Below are 25,357 nucleotides of genomic sequence, written 5' to 3'. Positions count from 1 at the left end.
TCGGAAGTAAAATGTTTTGGCAGAAGAGAATGCCTCCGCAGAGCCTACTGCTTGGGTCAATACCCACGGCATGTCACACCTCCACACAACTTTGTGAGCTTTCTGTAGCTCTTCTGGGAGAAGAAGGAATGGCTTGGGTGATGACAGAGGCGCCTTTGGCTGCTGGGGAAACAGGCCATTTTCCAACACAGCACGTCACAGTGTTAGGACTTGGTGCGCAGTTCCCAGTGAGCTGCGCAGCGTGTAAGTACTCACGAGTGCCACGGTGAAAAATCGCAGCACAATTTGCGGTACTTTATGGCCTCAAGTTGCGCCAGAGGAGGTTTAGATTGGATATTAGGAAAAATTTCTTCACTGAGAGGGTGGTCAGGCATTGGAACAGGCTGCCCAGGGAGGTGGTGGAGTCGCCATCTCTGGAAGTGTTCAAAAAACGTGTGGATGTGGCGCTTCAGGACATGGTTTAGGGGACATGGTGGTGCTGGATTAATGGTTGGACTTGATGATCTTAAAGGTCCTTTCCAACCTTAGTGATTCTGTGATTCTGTGATACTATTGTTTCAGTCCCGCTCAAAAAAGATCCCGGGTGATCCCGCTCAAATGCATTTCTCGCCGCAAATAAGCAACATTACTTCATGATGCGAGGAGGAGAAACGTCAGAGAGGGTCCACGCAAAACTTCTCGCAAATATACGAAATGGCGTCCCGCCGCCGGCGTGACGTGGAGCTGTGCTTCCCCCTGGCGGCGGCGGCGCGAACTGCAGCCACCCGCCGACGTCGCCCACGCGGGTGACGATAACACCGCGGGAGAAGCAGGTGGGGCTCGGCGCGGCGTGGGCGCCGAGCGGCCCTTTTCACGGCGCGTGCGGGTTTCTGCGTGGCACTGGTATTTATCAGCTGGCCCTTTCGCTGAGGCGCTTTCTCATTTATTTTTTCCTTTTCTTTAAGCTTTTCTTTAATGTTTCCTTGCTATTTCGCTTCCCCGAGTCTTAAATGCTTTTCTCCCTTTGATTTTGTGGAGTGGATCTGCAGCACGCGGCAGAAGATGTAGCGAAGTCAGAGGACTCACGGCTCGGTTCTGCTCGCCAGAGAGCGAGAGCGAGCAGCCAAAGAGCGCGCAGCTCTCACCCGCTCACACGGAAAGTCTAGGCCAATGCATCTACATCTTTCTTTCATAAAATTATTTAAAGATCACATATTTTTACAGTATCACCTATACAGGGATATAAATAGTTCGTACTAGAAACCAAAGCACTGTGAAAAATCTGATTTAAACGCTCCCAGGCAAGAACATTATCATGAGAAACTACCGGCGCTTCATACTACTTTACTCAGATATTTTTAAGCACCAGGAAAGCTTTTCTGATAGCAACGTTCATTCACAACTTCATGTTTATTGAAGTCACTAAGTAACAATGAGGGACAACGTATGTCATTGGATCTGCATCTAAGATCATAAATCATTGCTGGAAAACCTGAACGCAGCTAAGCACCACATATAACCAAAAAAAAAAAAAGAAAATTTAATTCCATAAGGACCAGTTTTCAATTCAAACCGTGCACACCGTGAACCAGGCACATGTATAGCAGCACCCTCTATGGCAATGAGCTGCGGAATCAATATGGATTTCAGCGGAGGGATTAAATTCATCGAGCTTTTTTTTATGGATATAGGAAAAAGACAAATGCTTCGTTGATCCAGAGCGTTGCTTCAAAGACAGGCATCACATTGTTAGAGCTGTTAATTTAATAATTGAGTTCGGAGTATTATTTCGAAGTATGGTCACAGCGGTATATATTGAAACCACGGTTATCACGCGTAACATGCGCGTGTTACAAAATGTTGCACACATCTCAAGGAACCCGCAGGAACTGGGACTACATACAACACTCATTTCACCTTTCGGGTGGCTCAAAACGCACCCATGCTTCCACACCTGCAAGCAGGATGTAATACGTGTCTTGGACACGTAGCGAAGTGTAATGCTCCCTGTACCGAGGCTGTGCAGCGGTGCTTCCATTCTTCTGGAGTAACGCTACGCACAGCCACAAGGAAACCTCGAAGTCACCGCGGGTCTCCTGGAATTTTTACTGCCGGTAAAACCCGTGGGTGTCGAACAGCGGGGATGCCCAGAGCGTTAACGCTGCGGGCACAAGTCCCCGCTTCAGCATTTAGGAGGTAGAGCGGTTTCGATCGGGTCCCTTGGCTACGGGAGAGGAATGTAGGTACAGAGCTGTGCGTGTGTATCTATAGGCACAGATATAGGCACGCCTGTACCTGTGCGTGCAAGGAGCCGGCCCGCCGCGCCGCGCCTGTGGGCGGCCCTGCCCCACGGCTGCGCGGCGCCCGCACGGCCGGGCTGCGGCGGGGGCTCTCCCCGCCGAGGGTCGGTGCCCGGGACGCTGCCCGGGGGGGGGGGGGGCGGCGGGACCCGCTCCCGGCGGGCCGGTGCGGGGAGCCCCGGGGAGCTGCGGGACCCGCCCGGGGGGCTGCGGGCAGGGCTCGCGACCCGCGCCCAGACCCGCGCTGCCGGCCGCGGGCTGGGCGCGGGGGCGGCGCGGGCGCGAGCGCGGCGCTGCGGCGGGGCCGCGCCTGCCAGCGGCGGGGAGGCAGCGCCGGCGCTCCCGCTCCGCTGCCGCTGCCGCTCCGCAACTTTCGGGACAAGGCCGCCCCCCCCGCCGGCGGCTGGTAAGCGCCGGGCCCCCGCGCCCGGCCGGGCGGGTGGAGGGCGGCGGGTGGAGGGCGGCGGGCAGCCCCTGCCCGCAGTCCCCCGGGCGGCCGCCGCCGCCGCCGCTCCCAGCGCCCCGCACATGGCCGCGGGAAACTTTGGCGGGCGAGCCCGGCGGCGCGGCGGGGACGGGCAGGGAGGCAGGGAAGGGGCGGCGGAGCAGCGCGGGCGGCGGCGGCGGAGGGGAGAGGGCGGCCGTCGCCGGGCAGGTGCGGGCGGGCCGGGGCTGGGCTGGGCGTGTGCGGAAGGCAGCGGCGGCTCCGCGGTGCCTGGAGCGGAGCGAGCGGGACCCGCCGCGGGGCAGCGCGGAGCCGGGGCGGGGGGGAGAGCCCCGCGGGGCGGCTTTGGGCTTGGGCGGCTTTTCGCCTTGCTGCGCCGGCGGGGAGGGTGAGCTGCTGAGCGGTGTAGCGCGGGGCCCACGGTGGAAAACCCAGGCAGCGCCCCTCTGGGTGTGCTTTTTGGGGTTTTTGTTGGTTTTGGGGTTTTGTGGGGGTTTTTTGTTTGGGTTTTTTTGTGGGTTTTTTTGTTTTTGTTTTCTGTTTTTAATAGGGCACAGAGGAAAACGTTAGTGCACAATGCTGAAATTGGGGATCTGGTCGCTGAGGCAGGTATCCAAAAAGTGGCAGTCACTGGAGGAGCTACGTTACTGTCATTCTTCGTGCTAGCGTGAGGTTTATGTGCCTTTGCGAGGAAGGTCACTTTTTACCCCCCACCCCGCCATCCCACCCTCTTTTTGCTAAGCCGTGCATCAGCAGCATGAATTCCAAGAAGCAGTAGGTGTTTCTTGGCATTTCGACTGGGATTTTGGAAAGGGAAGCCGGGTATTTAATGGGAAGGAATTGCGATGGAAAGAAAGGATGCAGAGGCTGCACACAGCCCTGAGTTTGCAGGCGTATGGAAGTTGTTGAAATCGGTAAAGGGTCGAAATTTGTGTTTGGAAAATGGTGACTATTTCTTTAGTTACTTATATGACGGATGAATATTAGGGAAAACTGGGCCACTAAGAATTTTTCCTGGTTTGCAGTTTGCTGTCAGCAGAATGTAAAACATGTCCTTGAAGATACACAATTTTACATAAACAGCTGATGTTTACATAAGCCTAGATAAGTTTGTGAAAACCATGGATAGCAGAAGATGTGGTGTTAGTTGAACTGGGCTATCCTGCTGTTTGCCCACGTAATAATTTCTCTTTTTTGTTGTTGTTGTTGTTGCAGCGTAAGAACAAAGTGAGCCACTGCACCTCTACCAAAGCAACCACCTGCGTTCCTCCTCTCCTCTGGAATGGACAATGGGATGGTCTCTGGCTTTATCATGATCAAAAACTTCTTCCTCTTCTGCGTTTCCATGAGTTTAGCGAGCCACTTCGGGTGAGTTGCCAGTTGCGTTTGAATTTTTGCTGTGGGTTTTTTAAGGAGATGAAAAACTCGGCTCCGTGTGGTGCGGAGCAGCCGAACAAAACAAGCGGGCTTTGCATTTCATCTTAATGTGCTGGCGTCAGGGGGAAGGGAGCGATTTGCTTTCCTGCTCAGATTTACTGTCTGGTATCGCTTCTTTATGCCCGCAACACTCTTGCGGGAAGCCTTGGGGGGCACGGGGAGCTCAGGCCAGGCCTACAGCTGCTGAGCGCTCGGACCTGGGCGTAGCACAGGCGGGGGCTGCCGGGCTCCCTGCCCCCGTGGCTGCGATGGGGGGGGTTGCACCTTCCCTCTCTCCTGGTGGGCGCAGGCCATAGGCAGCAGCAGGACGCGGCGCATGCTGCTAGCTGGTACAGGCTTTGCTAGTGAGTAAGCTAAGATCGTGACTGCTCAGAAGGATGGCTGAGCTTGAAACTTGCTGGAATAATTAGAAATCGTGTTTCCCTGAAGCATGTAGCAAGGAATCCTGTTTCTTTATTTTTGCTTTGGATGCTTTCTTGACAGTGATATTCTGGAAACCGTACTGAAGAAATACTCCTACTGTAGCTCTTAGAAAAGAACCCAAACAAACAGAAAACTCCTATTGATATGTTTTTTACCTGAATGTCTTAAGAACTTTCCAAAACTGGGCCATGCAATGGAGTCTAGAAAAGGCATTTTGCAAGTGCTCTGGAAACGTAGGTTGATTCTGCTTTGTGGAGGAGAACAATTATTTATGATTTCACCAGGAAAAATGAATCCTCCCAACATGCTGATTCACAATCACACCCATCAATTCCTTGCTATAAGAAGATACAAAATGGAGATGCAAATCAGTTTCTGATTTCAAGAAAAGGGATTTTTTTTCCAGATTGGAACTAGGAGAAAGACCAAACTTGGCGTGATGACCGTCTATGCTGTAAGCAAAACTTAGCCCTGTCTCCAGCTTGTGTCCTACGTAGGCAGGTGGAAGCCTGTGAGCACAGTGGCTTACATGAATGGTTGTAGGACTGCACATGTCAAAGGGTGCAGAGACCTGAACACTCATTTATCGACATTGGAAAAGCTTGGTCCTCCTTTCACTGTGGTCTAAGACAAAACTCTCCCTGGACTTTATGATAGAAATGAAGAGGGCTTAGACAGTGTCTGACTGGTTTTAAACTTGTCTTGACGTGGTTGTAATTTGACAAAGTGTTACCACATTGAGAAAATCTTGAGGACTATAGCCTTAAGTCCTTCCCGATTGTGCATCATCCCTGTAGAAGGCAGCAGGTTGCAATAGCTGAGCAGGACCCGTTTGGTGTGGGGTCTTTTAACTGTGTTGCTCTTCTAACAGAAAGATAGACAGGTGAGGCTGCAAAAAAATGAGGGTTAAACGCTCCCTTTTGAGTCCAAAGCAAATACTGAATCTAAGTCCCAGGTAGGAATCGGTGTGACCTGTAACCTGGCAGATAATCAGAGCAGGACAGTTGGGGGAAACTAGGACACTTGTTTCCTGCGAGTTACTCAAAAAGCTGCTGTGCACTAAAATGAGATCATCATGTAACCTCTCCCCTCCACCCTCCTTTTCTGATCTAGTAATTTTAGTCCGGGCCTGCAGAGATAAGCAGCTCCAATTCACTGCACCACTCACACGCTGCCTTAGGGCTGAATTTTGACCCTGCTCAAAAGACAGAGGATGCTCCAGCGCTTCTGTTTCAGAGGCAGAAGCAGTTTCAGAGTGTAATTTGCTAAGTGCTTTGGGACTGACTCTTCAGGACAGAATGCTACAATTTACATGTAGGCTGGTATATTAACTACAAGAATCTAATACTGATAAAACTTGCTGTCGCTACCAGGTTCTTCTTTATTAGCTTCATTCATGTTTGGGCTGCGCTGTTACATTGCAGTGCGTTTTGCAATGTGCTAGATGACAGTGATTGGACAAATGAGCACAAATTAAGAAGCAAAATACAGTAGGACATTACAGATGAAGGCAGAGATTTGTCTACGATTCTCCATAGTCATTCCATAAGTATATTAAATCATAAATACAGTTTTTGCTGACATAGCCAAAGCCACCTTGGGGGATTTTGGTGCCCAATAAACAGGTATTAGTCTCCCAGGCTACTTCAGAAATCTCAGCAAAAGTCTGTGATTAATGTTTAACTTAAATGTGGAATGACTATCGAGAGTTATCCGCATCAATAGGCTGTAGAGAAGGACTGTAGGCATAGCTGGGAGAAGTTACATAAAGAAAAATCATTGAATTAGGATTCAAAGATATAGATGAAAGCAGAAGAGGATGCGAAGCCCCACACCGTTGTTGGTGTAATAGTTTTATGAGTCTGCTTCTGCAGAAAGGGTCCAGCACGAGTCCAGGTTTTTCAAGCTTGCTTGAACTCAGACTTGGGTTGTATAACGCTCTAATGGGTTTAGGTATTTTACTGAAGTATTTCAAGATAGTTCACAATTGTCTTGAAAGTAAATATTAATAACAGAGCTAGAGAATAATTAGAAGTTAAATATAACTGCGAAGAGTGTTTTCAGGTGAGACGAGAGGCTGATTCCTCTTTTTTGTATTTTTTTATGCGAAGGATTGCACTGAATTTGGTTGCAGTTTCATGAGCGCAAGACCCACAGGGTCAGGCTGGCAAAACCAAGCAGAAGGCGGGTCAGTGGAAATTCAAAATTATGTAGATTCCGCTCCCTTCAGACTGATGCCCACGAGAGCAATGCCGTGAGCATCCCACAGGATGCGGGACCAGCGTACGCAGCGCCCCGTCCTGCCAGACTCCGCGGGTGCCGTGGCACTGCCCAGCACCCGGCCCTTTCCGCCCCTCGGGGAGCCCACGCGGCTGCAGCCCGGCAAGGGTCGGCGCGACGGGCGGCTGCCTGCACCGAGGTCGCCCTGGGATGAGGCGGCACGTGGTCGGCCCCACGCCGGCCAACCTTACCGCACCCTCAGTCTTTGTTGCAAGCCCCAGACTGTCCACGGGGACATCCCTGGGGACGCGCTGGGGACGCCCAGGACCTGTGCGTTTGCGTTGTAGACGTGCAGTTTCAGAAACCTGTCCGAGCGCTGAAAGCAACGGGGATGGGTGTTGTTGGTGTGACCACAGTTTAGTTGCCCTCTGCTAATAATATCTGTAATAGTAGAAACGCGCAAAAGAGAAGATCTCAATTTAGTGTCGCCAACGCAAGGCTTCTCTGTACGCTCTAAGAATTCAGTCCGTGGCGTGTCTGTAGTTTCACATACTTTTCCACTAGCTCACAGTCCTTATCGCTAAGACTGTAATCCTGCTATTTAGGCTAAACATACCTCTCCTCCAGGCTGTTATTTCAAGTCAGTCTCCGCAACCCTAAGCGGTCAGTCCTGCTGGGTTATCCCTTTCCAAGTACTTGCAGATGCTAGGGAGTTCTTCCTCATATTTTAAAGACTAATGTTGTAAGAATTATCATATGCTTCGGCAGTCCTGCTTACCCATTTATTTTTTTAATTCTGTTTCCCTTTCCTTCTCCGTGTCTGCAGGTAGCTTTTTTGAACCCATTAGACATTTTTAATAATTGGAAAGCTAAGTGGGTGCCTAGAACCGCTTGGAGACAGGCAGACAGACATCAGTCAGTCCCTCTGCCGAACGGAAAGCTGCGGCCCCAGCGTCACCGTTTCGCTTGGCCTGCCGGCTGCGGCCAAACCGCCGGCGGGTGCCCGCAGGCCACCCAGCACGCGCTTGGCGCAGGATCAGCCCCGGCACGCGTTGCCTCCCGGTGAAGCTGCAGGTCGGTGCCCTGGGAGCTGAGAGTACCGGGAGGCGTGTAATGACCAGGAGAAATTCAGGGTGTTGAAAGGGGCGTCAAGCCGCAAGGGGGTGAGGGCGATGTGACGTCGCCCTATGGAAAACAGGCTTTCGTTGCACTGCTCGCAAATTGCGCGTTCCCAGAAGGTGGTGAAATACTGCTCTCGATAAACAAACCAATTGGATTATTCTTTACTTTATTCTTAAGAATAAATCAATCAAGATTGATACTTAGCCAATTAATAATTCTTAATTAATGGCCAAGACCATTAAAGTTTCATTATTTCAGTCAGTCCTCTCCCCTGTCCTAATGATGTGGAAGAATTGAATCGTCATTGCACGAATTCACAAAATACCAGCATTTTCGTACCTCAAGAATCTGTGAGAAGGGGATGGTGAGAACCTGACTTAGAAAAGTAAATCCGTTGATGTCTGGACAGCTGACGGTATCCAAAAGTGCGCAAGTGTGTTCTCCACTGTCTTTTCCACAAACTGTTAATTTGTCTGAAGTTCTGGTATAATTCCAATCATATTAAAGCAAGCTATTGGAAACTCTACTCTCAAGCGAGAGGGAAAGGAAATACAGCTTTCAGTCACAAAATACTCCTCAGTTATTCTTCCAGTGTCTCTTACTTTTTTTTTCTTAAAAAGTTTTGAGAAAATGATTAAATATCTACCGTACTTTTTCCTCTCATTGCAACTAAGCTATGAATAGTACCTGTCATGATTTAGACTAGATGGCAAAAAAGACAGTGATGATTAAAATGGTAAACGATGAACTCTTCAGAAGAGGTAGCTGAGAATCTTTAGAGAGTTATTACATTTTACACTGATGGGCCCCTTCTGATGGCTTCTGATTTTTTCAGTCACCCTGAAATTGCAGTATGAAATAAATGTGATGAGAAGTATTCCTGGTTGGTTTAGTTTATGTTCGTTAATGAGCTTTAAATGTAATTATCTTCGAATTTTCTTAGCATTTTCCTAAGGTTCTATTCTAGGTTTATTTTTATCCATAACTGAAAATGTCTGCGATAAAAACATTTTTTGGTTGCAGAGAGGCAATAACGTGCTTACCTACTAATATGTTGATAAAACATAATCTTTAGCTGTGTGGAAATAATTTAGGACATCACCTGTTTTCTCACTATTCATACAGCTATAGTATCTAATATATGCACGTAGCTTTGCAAGCACAGTTTAAAGGTCTCACGTCATAAAAGACAACCTCGGCACTTACTCCAAAATGTGAGTTGCTATTTCATCAGCAAGCTCCAAAATAGAAATTAAACACTAGCTTTTCTGTGAAAGAAAAAGTATCATTTGCATTAATGGCAAACAGTAATCCATCTACAAATGCAACTTCATATGATGCTGACATTTCTCCGAAATTCGGCATCAGACGCCTTCTTTTTTGGGTGAAGTGATCTGGCAAATCTGAATTGGATTGCAGTTTTGCAGATGAAGTGCGGGCTTTTTATGAGTCTTCACCCTGGCTGTTTCTCCATCTTTTTCACCTATTAATTAGCTTTTCTTGTGGAGGTATAAAAGTATTTCAGCATTTGAGGGGTGTATGCTATTCTTGTGAAAGATGTACGTAGCTGAGGTAGAAGGAAGCAGCATCAGTTACTCTTACTAGATTCAGAGGAGAAGTTACGAGAACTAAGTCTATTCTGTCCCATCCCCACAAAAATAGTTCAATGGAAATCTTCCCTCTGAGTTCAGTTGGCTTTGAATTCAGCCGTAAGCACTAAAAATAACAAGCTTTTTCAAGAGCAGAGAAGCCAGCGAAGCTTTGTGTCCTGTGCCCCCAGCACCGCACCTTTGCGATAATCCTGGCTCCGCATTTGGCAGCCCTTCTTCCCACCTCCCGTCGCAACACCTACGTTTTACCTCTGCGGTCCTATTCTCCCAGGGTCTTTCCTGATCACCCTGCAGGGCTCCTGTATATCTCTTAATTAGCAGAGAGGAGGTGGGCTGGTTTTGCTGAGGCTGTTCCTGAGCTACATGCGTGCTGACTGGCCCAGTCGGCGAGCCAGAGGGAATAGATGACTGCTGACCTCACATTTTTACTTAATGAGGCACTAATTTAGATCGCTCTCCGCTTGCCCAGTCACCGCTTCTCATGGAACTTGTAGGAATGAAACGAAGTTTGATCTTTCCGCTTTTTTGTCAGATGCACTGGAAGATGAAAACGGGTTCCTACATTGATACGGTGAAGCAGGCAAACAGCATGATGCGTATCTCTTTCTTACGGAAAAAAAGAAGCTAAAATAAATGAGGAAAGCCTAAAATAGCATTCTAGAATTTTACCAAAGCATTAGTTATGGTTGTGGCATAGGAAGAGCCTCTGTAACTTCTGTCTCCTGTTCGTACTTGTTAGGCTGCTGCTTGTAGATGTTCACCTTTACACGGTGAATCCCTGTGATTATGATTGACAAAAAAGTATACAGTCTTTTGTCTTGAACGGTCTGGCCTGCAAGGGTGTGTAACGTTTCGGTAATCAGTTTGCCACTGGGTGAACTGTCTGCCATTGTAGCCAAACGTGTCCGCGATGTTGTCTGCCTCAGTTACTCGCTAGATGTTGTGGTCACAGCATAGAAAACAGAATTAATTTGGTCTTTTGACCACGGACAGATGGGACGGCCTGAAAAGTGGGTGAGATTCGCAGCTATGCCTCCACCTGCAGCAAAGGGAAGGTCCCTGGTGGCCTCGGGCTCTCCAGCGTTGAGCGTGTTGAGGGTCGCAGCAGTGCCGACAGCACACGTGCTGCGAGGAGCCTCCTCGCCAGGCGTTTGCGTGGGCTTTGGCATCGCTGGGAGTCAGACCAGCGCTCCCGCAGCCCAGCTTCGCTCCCTTCTCCTGGGAGGCTTTGCAATCCTTTCCTTTTCCAGCAGAAGCACTCAGGCTGTAAAGGGAACAGGAGCAGGACTGGGGGTCCCCATGTCCGTGAGGGGCTATGAGGCCACCAGCAGCTCACCCTGAGCCAGGTGTCTTGTCGCTAAAACTTCCAGACCCATTACAGGGGTGTCAGCAAGGTCCCGTTAGTGTAAACCTTGTGCAGGTAAAACCAGGTTGATGTCCCTTGTTTTTCTTTGTTTAAGCCCTGTTCTGTTAGGTAAGCCTAACGCAGGTGTTACAAGCATTCGGCAAGGCAAGCTGTTCAGAGGGATACTTGGAGGTTCTCTGTTTATTTACTGATTTATTTCCCTGGGGACTGGTAGTAGATAAACATGGATCTTTAACTTTTTTTTAATCTCCGGGTGACTGGCTCACGTCGAGTTCGGGTTGTTGGAGCGTCAGTGATTCCTGTCTGCTGGCAGGGTGCATGAGGCAGGGTACGGTTCCTACCGGGGCCATGTGCCCTGTCGCAGCTGGAGCGTTTGTTGGCGGTTTCAGCAGAGACTGAAACTTGAATAAGCACTGGGTGTGAGCAACCTTGCTCTCTTAAGAGATGCTCATCGCTTGCTGCCGGTGAGGCATGCCTATGGATAAACTTAGGTGTCTGTTCTTTAGGTAAGCAAAGGCATTAGTAGGCAGCGGATTCTACTAAGCACCTTTGAATAAAAATCAAATGTGCTTAAAAACGCAAGTTATAGTTGTGCTGTGAGCAGCTGCCTAGGTCTGAGCCACGGACAAAACGATGGCATAAAAAAGAGCGCAGAATAAAAACAAATCTGGCCCAAAAGATATGGAATGAGGCCCACTACACATTGCTGTTATTTGCATATTACAAGGGAGGACTAATTTATGTAGAAGAGAGAGGAGGAATGAAGAACTGTGTTTTCTGTACTGCAGTATGTTTTTTCGGATACTCCAGTGATCTGGGGTGGGATTTTTGAATGCAGTGGAAGTTCGTTATCCTCAAATAAGGTTGGAGTTCATCCTTTGTTCTGGCAACAATTTACGTAAACCGTGGAAACTAGAAGCTGTTTGGCAGGTAAGGGCAAAGAGTCTCTTCAGGCAGACTTGAAGGGGTGTCCCCAGGCAAACCCTTGCTGCTTCTGCAGCTCCTCTGCCGCCTGATGCAGTTCCCGAGGACTGGAGAGCTAACCGGGGAAAAAACCAGTAACAGCTTTGCTGGGCCCATGAGCTGCCTTGCTCCCTGCAGGGGATGGAGACAGGCCAGTGCCGGGGAAGCGGTGGGGCTGAGGTGGGGCAGGGCAGCGCTGGGGACTGGGATGTCCCTGTGCCGTTACGGCAAGAGGGTCAGTGGGCCGAGGCATCCCCCAGTCCAGTGCCCCAGGGCTGTACCTCCATGGCACGGGTCCTTCCTTCTGTCCTCCTCCTACTTATGATTGCTCGGAGCGGGGGTGAGATTGCCACAGCTCCCCGTGCCGCTCAGCTGGAGCTGCGGGAGAGGGCAGAGGCTCAGAGGCTCCGTCGCAAAGTTCCCGTGAGACTGAAGTCCCTTGTGGCAGGTATGGTCCTGATGCATTTCTTTTCGTTTGCCTAAAACAGCTTCTCGCAAACGCCAACGGCATTGGGAAAAGAGGACGCCAATGATAACATCACCATATTCACCAGGATCTTGGACGGCCTGCTGGACGGCTATGACAACCGACTGCGCCCGGGACTGGGAGGTAGGATAACGTGTTCCCTGTGGCCGGTCTCCCACTAGATGATGGGACCATCATCTACAATGATGCCCTCCCGAATGGATGCCGGCTGTCGGTATGGGTCTTGATGAGAGAGTTGTGTTTCATTAGCTAAATGAAGCCCAGAAAAGCACATTTGTCTCCTGGCAAATGGGGAACAATACAAAAGTCCCTGAAAGTTGCCGTCTTTCAGTCATTGAGGTCATCTGAGGTTGTGTTAGGAGAGCTTGTGTGATGCATTTTTTCTGTAATTGAATACAGTTTGGGTTTCTTTTCTTTCTGGTACTCCCTAAGGTGAGCGAGACAGGGTGCTAGCAGGCTGCTGCAAGGTTCCCTCACTGGTCAGCATGTATAAAATTATGCCGCTGACAAAAATCTGCTAAAAACAGATCCCCAAACCATCCATTTTTAGACAGCTACAGCAAATCTGTATTGATATGTCATTTTGATAACCTTTACAGCAGCTATTTTAAAACCATAACATGTGAATAGTTGTTTGCCATCCTAACCTTGTTGAGCCCTCCTTCAGTTCTCTATCCCCCAGATTTCTCTCATCTTCTACCCATGTGTAAACCATCTGTTATGTTTCTTCCTGGCCCTTTTTTAATCTGGCTACCCCCACCCCTTCCTCTTCTGAGACCAACACATTGCTTTCATCCCTTTCTCTCCTTCTCCTCTCACTTTACACAGAGATGCTTGAAAATAGGGCTCGATGCTCATATCTTATGTAACAAACTTCTGAAATTTCTGCCCTTAAATTAAATTAGTCCTGATTTGAAAAGATGCCAGAAAGACTTAGAGTCTTGAGGGTAGAATTAATTACACCTAACTTTGGACATCTATAATATAGATGTATGAAATGCCAGCAGAGTGGCATAGGTCCTTCCAAGATCCACTTCATCGCATCCTCTGATAGGTATCGAATATGAGCTGGCAGTGTGCGCTCACAGCCCAGAAAACCAGTCGCATCCTTGGCCGCATCAAAAGAAGCGTGGCCAGCAGACTGAGGGAAGTGATTCTCCCTCTCTGATCTTGTGGGTCTTGTGTTCAGCTCTGGGGTCCCCAGCAGAAGACAGACATAGACCTGCTAAAACGGGTCCAGAGAAGGGCTACAAGGATGATCAGGAGGCTGGAGCACCTACCCTGTGAGGACAGGCTGAGGGAGTGGGGGTTGCTCAGCCTGGAGAAGAGAAGGCTCCGGGGAGACCTTACAGCAGCCTTCCAGTACCTGAAGGGGGCCTACAGAAAAGATGGAGGAGGGACTCTTTATCAGGGAGCGTAGTGATAGGATGAGGGGTAATGGTTTTAACTGAAAAAGGGTAGTTATTAGGATTAGTTATTAGGAAGAAATTCTTTACTGTGAGGGTGGCAAAACACTGGAACAGGCTGTCCGGAGAGGTTGCGGATGCCCCATCCTTGGAAGCGTTGAAAGCCAGGTTGGATGGGGCTTTGAGCAATCTGGTCTAGTGGAAGGTGTGCCTGCCCATGGCAGGGGAGTTGGAACTATATGATCTTTAAGGTCCTTTCCAACCCAAACCATTCTATGATTCCATGATCAAAAACTGTCAGTCAGAGGAATTGCACCCTTGAAGGGCCTGTTTCTTTCCACTTCGTATAAGAAGAGAGCCTGAGCTCCCAAAGGTCAACAACTGCATTTGATCAGGGATGAAATTCCTCCTCAAGCATCTTCTTAATTTCAAGCTTTGGGGGATTTTTGAGTGATTCAGAAATTGTTAACACATAAATGCATCAGAAGCACGTATTTGCATCTTAAAGCAATTACTAACTCAGAGCCTGTATTTATTACAGAGAGAATAACTCAGGTGAAAACAGACATCTATGTTACCAGTTTTGGTCCTGTGTCAGACACAGAAATGGTAAGTTTGATCACGTGGCTGGCAACTCCATTGTATTTACTTTGCTAAAGTCATTTTTTCGCTTCTGTTCAGACCCTGCAATACCTTGACTGTTTGTTTGTGCCAGGAATACACCATTGACGTTTTTTTCCGACAAAGCTGGAAGGACGAAAGGCTGCGATTCAAAGGACCGATGCAACGCCTCCCTCTTAACAACCTGCTCGCCAGCAAGATTTGGACCCCGGACACTTTTTTCCACAATGGCAAGAAGTCTATTGCTCACAACATGACAACCCCAAACAAACTTCTGCGCCTGGAGGATGATGGCACCCTGCTGTATACCATGAGGTAATAACCGGGATCGATTTCTTTTGATGCCGATTCCCAACTAGCTCTGCAAGTACTTGTGGGGAGAGCCACTTCCCCCACTTGTAGTAGAGCCGGGCAACCAATCTTTCACACATATTTATGTGACTATCAAGAAAAGCGGTAAACATAATCGCTGCCTACAAGTACCAATTAATTTGTAGCTTCTGAATACTGCTAGTGCTTAAATATTTCCTTTGATTAAATGGAAGGCTTATTCTCAACAGATTTGATGATTCAGTCCAGTATTTTTATGAAGATCTGTTCTCTCTTACTGTTTGTATTTGCAACTGCAGTGCTGATTGCAGGAGAACTGTCTCCAAGGCCAGAAACTGAGATCTTGTTCTGGGGCAGTACATCTTGAGCTTTTGGAGCTTTTATTATTATTTTTTCGATTTCATTAATAGTGCTAAAAGGCAAATCATCATAGGGATAAATGAAATAAGCTAGCAGCACTGTGAAGCTGCTTTAGCAAGTACTTTCCTGAAGACAAAGCCAGCACATTATATTGGCAGAGAAGCAAATCGGTGTCTCAGATCTTCAGGGCCATGCTCCTCATCAGATTAAAGGATACTGTCAAGCTTCATTAATGTGTAACCTAGATATAAGGTGTAGTATTGGTGATGTGAGAGGATTGTCTGAAATTCTTCTCAGGCCAAATCCCACATCGATGTACGGCAATTTGCTCATTAAAGGTAATTAGCTTGTATTAATTAAGACTGACGTCTCTCTTCAACAGGATTTTCTCCAAGAGCATAGTCATACGGACAGCACTTGAAAAAGAAATGAAAGGGAAAACCTACCGAGCAGCAAAGTGTTATTCTGAGCTTTTCACGTACAAGCCCAGAGTGGTACCTGAGACCCCAAAAAATGCTCAGGGGCCTGAGGTTAGGTGCTGAGATGCCCGGTTTTTCAGCAGGCAGCCCCCAGTAAAGGGCAGGGGGACCTGAGCTCCCACCGGCGCCCCGTCCCGCTGTGGGGCTGGCTCTGTAGGGCCAAGCCGGCAGCCACCCGCTGCCGCACATTGGGAGGGCGAGCCCCGGCGCCGAGTGGTTAAGACTTGTTGGGGCGTGGGGGGATTACGCTTTCGTACGCAGGCACCTGGAGCTTCCCAGGTTGTGTTTCAGGCATTTCCAACCTGTTTTATTTATTTATTTAGGCCCTAGCCTTGGGTCTCTTCTTTTGCAAGGAAAAGAGATTTAGGAGAAGTAATGTATCCTTACATAAATCCTTACGGCTTTAGACCATCACAGTTATAACTGCACTAGTGCTAAAAAGACTTAGACGTGATAGAGGTTGTGTTTGAAAGAAAGAAGAAAACATCTCATTTTCTCTTCTGCTATGTGTATTGCGGTTCTTCCTAGCCCCGAGTTAGTGGTCTCCACAGTAGTAAACTCCTGAAACAATGTGAGGATGCACGTACATGCTTAAATGAATACAGGCCAGAATAACTATCAGAGAAACCTGTATTTCACAAAAATACTGGTAATGCTGACCTCAAAACCAGTCTCACTGCCTCTAGGACTACACTGTACAACTCCAGACTGCTGCAGAGGAAATTCCTGATTATCTGTGTACATCACTTGTGTAAGTAAGGTCCAGACCGGGCTAGTGGTCAGCCTGGTGCGAAACATTACAGCGTGTGGCAGATTCGCAGCTGGCATGCTATTCCCGTGCAAGCAGCGGGTTTTGCGGTGTTAAAGAAATGTGAGTTTCACCGATCGGTGAGGCAGTGAGCTGAGCCACCCAGGGCAGCGCAGCGAGACCTGAGTCAGCGAGACCTAGGTGAGCTTGCAGCCCAATCCGAATTATTCTGTGGAGGTGCCTCTCCTGCAACGATGGCAGAGTACTGTCACATTAGGGGCCACAGGCTATAGGTATATTGAGGAAAAATTAGTGCCCTGCTCAGCATACGCAGCTGGAGAAAAATCTGGGTTTGGCACAGGCTTTCTCATCATCCCACTCAGTCCCTTTTCCCCTGGTTTTCACAGGGGGAAGGCTCTTTGAGATTGATGTTTTTGTAGGCTACGGAAAGACACAGAATGCTTTTGTAACCTAAAAAACATGCAACATAACTTTTTTTTTTTTTTGTAGAGTATTGTGTGTGGGTGTGCATGTGTGTGGAAATAAATTCCCACTATCCATGATGTATGTGATAAGAAATGGAGCGCAAAGCTTTTTAAATAGCTTGCCTTCCACTATTGCAAGTAATAACTTTAAAAATAAAGGACTGTCTATGTTACTTCATTTAAACACAAGTCAGGAGACTGCTTTTGTAATGTGCACGGAGCTGTGCTACTTTAGGGATAGCAGCTTTTCGTGATGGGCGTTTCAGCAGCGCGAGCGATGCTTGGCCGCGAGGTGGCTTGAGGCTCCGTTCCCAGCCTGGGCAGAGGTGGCTGTGACATGCAGCCAGAGCCTTCAGCTGCCTGTGCAAGTCCCTGCGATGGTAACAGCTCGTCAGGGCTACACAGCACGGCTGTCTGTGAGAAGACAGGCGGCACTGGGCTTTCTGAGCGGGGGGATGCTTGTCTTGGCGGTGGTGCGCTGGTTGAAGGTACTGGGTCTTAGCCAGGGCTTGAGCCCCCTCTCCTGTAGCTCTCACCAGGCTTACTCGGTTCTCAAGATTTGGGGGTGTGGAGGCAACCCTCTGTTATCTCTGCATTCCCCTCGTTTCCAAGGAGGAATTGCGAGCTTCCCAGACTGTACGTAGGAGTAATCCGTGCAGGGAGGATTGGACCCTCTGTCGTTGACAGAGATGCCTGAATTGCTTTTGCAACCTCGCATCTGGCTGCCTGAATGAAGAGGAGGAAAGCAGCCGAGCCGATGCTGACCTTCCATCTTACTTGACTTCCAAATATACCAAGTATGATCAGCTGAGCAAACTCCCAGCTTTAGCACTTGTCAGTACGTACATTTTCATGATACGTATGTTTCCTTATAAAGAAAAATGCATTCTTCGCATAGTGCATTTGATGATACGTTGTCTAGGTCAGAAGTTGATGGGATATATGTTGCCAGGGAAATCTAATAAATGGGCTTCTATATACGTGCAGTATTAAAACCCTTCTGCATGAATATAGGAACACAACATGCTCTTTAGACAGCTTTCATAGGCAGCAGCGTCCTCTGCAGGGAACGACTTACTTAATTCTGGTTGTCTTTGATTTGGTAGGTCCTATTTGTTTTATTTCGCTAATGTGGTTTACAAATATTACACTGCTGAATTGAATGTTGCAAATTCTGTTTCCGCCCCTAGAGGGGAGTATTGTCCGTATCGCCACTTTTCAATTTTTTCTTTAATTTCTTTTTTAGTAAAAAAGCACTAGCAAATATACCTCATATTTCCCTAATCTGTATAGGAAATGGCTTTGTGAATGGAGGCAAAAAGTTGATTCTTTCCCTTTAAAGGCTTAAAAGCTATTTAGTTTATCTTACCTGAGAAATAAAGGTTGTAAAAAGCATAAAACTCATTTACTCCATAAAACTGTTCTCAAGAATGGGGACAGTGATTTAAGCAACCTTTTCAGGCTAAGAGAACCAAAATGTCTTGGTGAGCTGCATTTTTTCACTCAGTGGGGATTGGCTGTAAATACAGAAGCTCTGATAAACTTTATTGTAGGATGCCAGTAGAAAGCTCCGAGTCTGCCTTTTTTTTCCCCCGAATTTGTGTGAAGTAGAGCATGCTCACTAAACCTAAACCTTTGGGCCACAACTGAACCTTTGGCCAGCAATTCACTGGGAATTTTTCATGATTTTCTATCAGCTTGTAGATACTGAAAAATCTTTTTGTGTCATCGTAAGGGCTAGGCTCCTTGGAGCCCCATCCTCACCATCATTTTTAAAGGACCCCAAGCCACTTTCGCTATCACTAGGGCTACCAGGCATCTGATATAATTTGAGGTTTTAAATACGATGTGGTCATACACCTGAAGAGTGTACAAACAGATTTTTCCTGTGTTATTATGGCAACCGAAGATTGGCCAGATATGGCCAGAGATCCTGGGAGTGTTTACCGTTGAATCTGTGCCATTAATCTGCAAATGCATAATTTACCAGATGGCAACTGCAGACGTTCGTCATGTTCCAAAAACTTTAATATGGCCCTGAAATACAGTTATCTTTACCATTCCTGGAAGACATTTAAAATCTGTCGGATGCTTGTCCACTTGATGGCAGCATAACCACACTGCTCGCTGTTCCGTAGCGCGCACACAGGCTTAGCCAGGCTGGAAATGCTGTTCCTTACATTAGCACTGAGCGTTAAAATTGCATGTGCAAGTGTACACGTCCTGGATGCGTGTTAGCACAAAATCTGCTCGTCTATGAAGCACTTGATTAGCGAGCTGTTTCATGCTGTAGAGCTATTGATTATAAAGCCGGTTGACTGGAAGATACTGTGCTGCTTTCAAGACTTCCACTGGGAAAGCCAGGCTTTATTTGCTTGGTTTTTTAAAGGGAAAATTATTCTATGTAAAATGTGGGGGTTCTCAAGTGCTGACCTTGTCAGAAGGCAGCCTTTTCCAGATGCAGGTTTGCTTGCATGGCCCTGAGGGAGGAGTGACCGGCAAATCTACACTTTAAAATGAACCCTCAGTTTTCAGTCAGCCAGCCATCTAGATGGGAACAGTTCTGTTCAATTTGCATACGTTGTTCTTATTTCGAAGGGAAGATTCATTTATGCATCCATTTGTATTTGCAGAAAGGGTTCTGGCAATGCTTTTGGGCATTGTTTAAATATTACAAAGCTAATTAGGAGCTATCAAGCCATACAAATACCCGTTTCCTTTCCCCATGTTAGACTTGCTGCTTTTTCTTTCATATTCAAGCTTCAAACTGCCCGAAGCTGGGAGAAAACAAAATAATTTCTTCACATTGGGCTGAGTCTTGCAGAGTGATGAAAAACTGCCGTGGTGGCAAGGACTCTCAGCTGCTTTTCATCAACTCAGATTTTGACAGAGCAAGAGAAAATAGGGATATACGAAGTGAAGGACCCTTCCCTGAGGATAACAGCAGGCTTCTTGTTTTAACACCAAGCCTATTGGTTCCTGTCTCTCTCCTTTGATTGCACATTGCCCCATTTCTCAAAAGTTGTCCTTCAAGGAACCGAGATTTGTTGTTTTGAAAAATCCATGGCTGGAGTTACCCACAGGGAGAGAAAGGCATCAGAGGAGATCGTGGTGTAATACATTCAAACCGGGCAATTATAAGGTGCCCAAATATAGTCCCTATGTAGAGTGCGTGACAATAGTCAATTCTGCTGGTAATAAAAGTGGGCAGAGCCCTGCAGAGATCTCCATCGCAGAGACAGGAACTCGCACAGCAAGGGCAGAATTGATTAGAAGACGAAAAGCAAACCAACCTGTCCTTGGATGAGGGAGATGTTTGCCTGGACTTTGAGGGGTTACAAAAGGTCCAACTTAAGTTCCAGGTCTGTGCTGAGCACAGAGACAGACCTGTCTTTCTGTTGGGGTTAGCTGGTACAATTTCTGCCAGATTCCCTTGTGCTCCCCTCATTTTATAAGCACAAACCGATCAAGGTGGTGTTCACTGCTGCAGACGGGCTGACCTGATGTCCCAGGTGTGCATGGAAGGGATGGGGTGACCAAACAGAAACCAGAGGGAAGGGGTGCCCTGACAGGCCCCTCCCCAAGCACCCCCAGGAAAGCATAGCTGTGTTAGAGACTCTGTCTTTGCCCAAATCTGCAGAGAGGTCTCAGCTTCTGCAGCCGGGGGCTTTGGAAAAACCTCATAGATGCTGAAGAATTGTTATGGCTACACTATCTTTTTTCATCACCAGGGGAGGATAACATTACAGTGAACTCCCTAGTCGTTTCACTTAAACTGAAATGAAAATCTTCATCTGCCTCATCGGAAATACCATTCCCCGAAGTACGTTTATGTTTATGCTGAAACATCAGTCTGCCAACGAGCAATCTAAAATACGCTGTGGTGGAGTTCACCAGGCAGGATGGCGGGATTCACCTCAGCTAATTTTACTCATCTGTAACGTTGATGGCTGCAGCTGAGCCTCTTGGCTCAGAATTGCTCCCAGTGCCAGGGAGAGACTTTCATAGGGAGTTAGTTGTCTGCATTATTTCAGATGTCTACTTTAGTGTGAAAGGTGCATATTTCTCTCCATTCACATTTTAGGGGGTTCTTGTTTCTTTCACAGTAGCAGAAAAAGGAGCACAGGGTAACTACTGTTACTACTGATGTCTGTGTTTAGTCACGAGTACCATCCTACTTACTTACTTATTTCCATTGGTGTTTCCCACCCCCATACTCATGTAGCCTGGAGATGGGCAGTGTGCCAGCTGCCTAAAGCTATGGGATGTTCTGGGCAGCAGCTGGTCCTGTAGCTGTGTTGTGGAGGACTTGCACAGCTTCCTTTCCATGCAACATAAAGCCCAAGGTGGTGCAAGCATAGCACATGTGAGAGCACTTAAACTGAGTTCATCCTCCGCTTTTGTCTAGGTGGGTGTAGGAGGGAAAATAGTGCAACTTAGGAGGAGCTCCAGAAACCCCAATAAATTGCAATCCTTCATTTGCTTGCTTAGATGAAGGGAAGAGCCCCCTGTGGTTGTGTATAGCACAAGAATTTTGTTGGTGAGGAAAGGGGTATGTAGCGAGGGGTGCCAGAGGCCAGCTAGCTGCTGGTGGGTGCTGGTACCTGTGGCTGAGTCAAGAGTGGAGGATCAAGAAGATGCATTTGAGGGCTTAGGGAAGATAGGGTTTTGCAAGAAATGGGGGTAGAAGGATTTTGGGGAGGAAGGTGCTTGGTCCTGATGATGGTCACTCAGGAATAACTGGAACATACTGTAAGTTGGGATATAGGTGTCTGAAGTAGTCAGAAAGTAAAAGCATGTGTGTGAGGAATAAAGGGCATAGGGAGTCTGGAGAGAGGCTCCAAGCTGCTTCAGAAAAGAAGACAGGAAGGGCTGGGTCTAAGATGCTTCAGAAACGCTGGTTAGATGAACATATGGTGGGGTGAGCAATTAGTCCTCGATTGTGTTATACCACGGTTACCCTGTAGGGAATTCTTGGTAATTTGTCCTTCTCTGAAGGCTTCGTCAAATCAAAATACCAATATATATACCTGAGTAAAGTCATGCAACGGGCATTGGTAGGAATAGTCTTCATTGTCCCATTTCATTCCTTTCTACTTGGCTTCTTCAGCCTTTCTACAGGCAAATGTCTTGGTGTGATGGTGCAGATGAAAAAACGCACATGGCTCATCATTTAATTAGTCCACTGTCAATGCCTGTTTCTAGTCTTTTGTCTACCCTGTTCTGTAGAAGTCTTAAGATATTGGCTTTGGAGACCTCAGTTACTTTCTAAGAGATCTTATCATGTTAGCTCATCTTACACTGATGTTCAGCCTGACTTATTCCATTTTCTACTGTTAAATAAAAATTTTCTGAAACCACATACACAAATTTGTATCATACAGTCATGTTTATATCACTCAAAAAATTCCAAACTGTTATTTCTATCTGGTTGCTCTGAATGATGAAGCAAGTCGTCTTCACCAGGCTGTAGCTAAAATCCTGAGGTTGTGTCCATTACATGCACTATATCCAGTATAAAAGCCTAGGAAGAATTTCTGCAAGCAAGGCTGGCCTTCTCTTTGTATATTGCTGTCGGGAATTTGGGCCAGGAAGCTTCGGGACCAGAAGGGATGATAAAACCCTGGATTATTTTAATGGCTCAGTCAGACTTCGTAAGGTTGCTGATTGTTCCACAGTCATCTCTTCAGTGTCTAATGCACTCAAGTGTCCTGTCCATGTAACAAAAACCACTATGTTTTGACTTGGAGATTCAGCTAAAAGATAAGGAACATTAGCAAAACCTCTTTAGTCAAAATAATAAATACCTACTCTGTTTTTGCTATTAACTGTGCATCTTAAAAACATCGGTTACACAAATGAATTTCAGCATCAATTAAACTCAAAACACTATCACAGAATCACAGAATCATTAAGGTTGGAAAAGACCTTTAAGATCATCAAGTCTAACCATGCCCACTAAACCATGTCCTGAAGTGCCACGTCCACACATTTTTTAAATACTTAGGTTTGCTCAGTCCAGTGGTAGACTATGGTAGAATATGCAGCTACCTCATCTCACCCATTCTACCTGCTTTTGCTTTTCTGTCTCTTCTGAAGGTACCACCGAGCTGACTTGTCACTGAGGTGTAGGCAAAGCTTTGTCTGTCCCTAATTGCATGCAAGGGTGCAGGGGTGCATGCCCTGGGGGAAATTTTACCCCACTGATCTTGATAGGAACAGGGAGCTCCCATCTGCCCGTGTAACTGCATCTTTGTCCTGGGGAGATCTGGGTGGAGAGAAGGAGCCAAGTGCACTGTTGGACGTGGTTTAGCGCGGGGACAGTCAAATGTCACTAGGAGATGCATGTGGCCCCTCCTTCCCTCAGGTTGCACTATAGCAAACAGGTGCTTACGCTGTAGCAGATGCTAGTGCTGGCGGGGGTATAAATAGCAAACATGGTAAACTGAGGCCTGTGTAATGACTGTGTATGGTGTGAAATGGCTGAGGGATCAGAGGGCTCCTTCCCTGGAACAGCAAGCACCCACAGCCTGCCCCTTTACCTGGCACTTCACGGCTGTGTTGGTTAGGAGCATGTAGCATTTCAGAGGCAAGACCAAAAAAACCCAGATAATAATGTCCTGCTTGGATGGCTAAACAGCCTCTTCTGTGCACCAGTAGGGGTACACATGAATAAGCGTGTGCACGCGTTTCCCTGTGAAAGAGCATATCGTCAAATTGCTTGATACATGCCCCCTTCACATAGAGGTGTGGAGGAGCATTGAAGTTGCATGAAAGGCGGGAGGTCCAGATGAGAGGTGACCTGGGTGGTGGACACAGAAATGTGAGGTGAATAAGAAGATGGGTTAAATGCAAGTTGCTGAAAGGAAACTGTGGTGAGAGGTTTTGGAGCTCTAGATTGTTCATCTGAACTGTGGAAAATAACCAAGGATTTCAGCTCTGCATTTAGGGTTGCCAGATCATAATCCTTCCTACCTACCCTCCCATGTCTGTGTATCCCAGGCTAGCTGTCAGAGAGCCCAAATGGCCTGGTACTGCCCAGCTACTCCCCCCGTCCCTTATTACTTTCTAAATCCAGCTCATTTTTCTCCACAGAAAATACTGCCTGCGGGTTTGTACCTGTCCATACAAATATAAAGGTTGTCTGAACTGGGAGGAAGGAATAGGGTGGCTGTGCAGCCAGGCAACCCTCATCCAAGGGGGAACATTTGCCATACTGACAGGCAGAAACAGAGGAACAAAAGCCCCTTTGGCCAGCCAGAAGACCTGCACCCATCAAATTGTCTAACAAAACGTGGTATCAAAATTGGAGGATGGGTGCACTGTGCTGTGTCCATCACAGTCCTGAACCTCCATCGCCAACGGTGCCTGTGAGAGCTTTCTGTGCTCCCTTTTTCCTTGTGTACTCGGGTTTTCTCCCACTGAAAAGGGTTGGATGACCCTCTGTGCGGTCAAGTGGCACCAGGCATTGCCTTCACCGGCTGGTTCTGCTAGTATCTGGGATGGGCCTCTCTTAAGAGCCAAAGAGTCCAGTTCAACATAGTTCAGTCTTACACAACACTGCAAGAACAATTGTATTTATTGCAGTTAGCCCATAGTTGAACATGCCACCAAAGGGCCATGCTGATGAGATCATGTCCCTGCTCTTGCAGGGGGCTTGGACTAGATGGCCTTTAAGGGTCCCTTCCAACCCAAACTATTCTGTTCTATGATAGTCAAAACATGTAGCATATGCAGACTTGGGGAAACGCCTGTCACAGCATAATGAATTATGGGCTGGTTGAGGTGGTGTTTCCCATTTTACCTGCGTCAACAAGTGCGTCAGCTTCTCAGCATTGCTAGTACTAGTTGGGGTTTTGTTTTTTAATTCAAGAATTCTGTAAAAATAGAAGCTGCTGCAGAGAAGAGATTCAAAGGCCTTCCTTGTGGGTTGTCAAGGAGAGTTCATCACATATAAGGGACAGGCAAGGAGAGAAATCTTGGAGAGATTTTTAAGTGAAACTATCAAGTAGATGGGTGTGATATTGTGCTAGAGCATTCATAGCTGCATAGCCATGTTGGTCTAAAGTTTCTTTAGGAAAGTAAGGTCTGTAGGCAGAGAACCTAAAGAAGGAGTTGACTGCCAAAAAGCTTGTTTTTTTTACTGCAATAGTAGTCTGATAAAAAACAGAGCTTCTTCCAGCAAGTTTTACCTCACTCATGGACTTCTTTAGACACCTTGCACAGCAAGGATGGATAAGCATAAACTCGGTGCTCCATCCATTGGTTTTATGCTTATTAAAGAAATACTGTAGAATGAAAGGTATTACTTCTGTTATAAACTTTTACCAGGAGATGGAAATGTGATTCTTTCTATAACCCCCCAAATCCCTATCAAAGATCAGGTAATTTACGTGTCCTATTTGTTATTTCATTGCCTTTCTCTGTTCTTCCTGTGTCTAGAGGCTGAACATCCCTCTTTGCCCTTCTCTAAGAGTGTGCTCTGGGTGTGCCAAGGTACTCCACATGCAGGGAGGTCATTCCTGTAGTGGCACAGCTTTTGAGGTCAATCCTGCCCACCTCAGATCATCTCAGGA

The 25,357-nt window shown here is 47.3% G+C and overlaps 2 protein-coding genes across 2 annotated transcripts in view; one reads left to right on the top strand and one right to left on the bottom strand.

Moving 5' to 3' along the window:
• GABRB3 (gamma-aminobutyric acid type A receptor subunit beta3) overlaps positions 1–25,357 on the bottom strand; it is a gene marked incomplete at both ends in the record, with an annotated part of 198,777 nt that overhangs the window by 145,540 nt on the left and 27,880 nt on the right. The window lies entirely within an intron of this gene.
• The window catches only part of GABRA5 (gamma-aminobutyric acid type A receptor subunit alpha5), a gene marked incomplete at both ends in the record, with an annotated part of 56,249 nt that continues 34,898 nt past the window's right edge, over positions 4,007–25,357 (top strand). The window contains 4 exons of the mRNA XM_082011645.1: positions 4,007–4,092; positions 12,354–12,475; positions 14,300–14,367; positions 14,474–14,694. Of these exons, the coding sequence (XP_081867771.1) occupies positions 4,007–4,092; positions 12,354–12,475; positions 14,300–14,367; positions 14,474–14,694 (497 nt within the window). The remainder of the gene's footprint in view (positions 4,093–12,353; positions 12,476–14,299; positions 14,368–14,473; positions 14,695–25,357) is intronic.

This window comes from Phaethon aethereus, assembly GCF_964289735.1.
Source record: "Phaethon aethereus genome assembly, chromosome: 1".
Classification (NCBI taxonomy): Eukaryota; Metazoa; Chordata; class Aves; order Phaethontiformes; family Phaethontidae; genus Phaethon; species Phaethon aethereus.
Note: the sequence above shows the minus strand (reverse complement) of the source record. Positions and strands in the feature narration are given on the sequence as shown.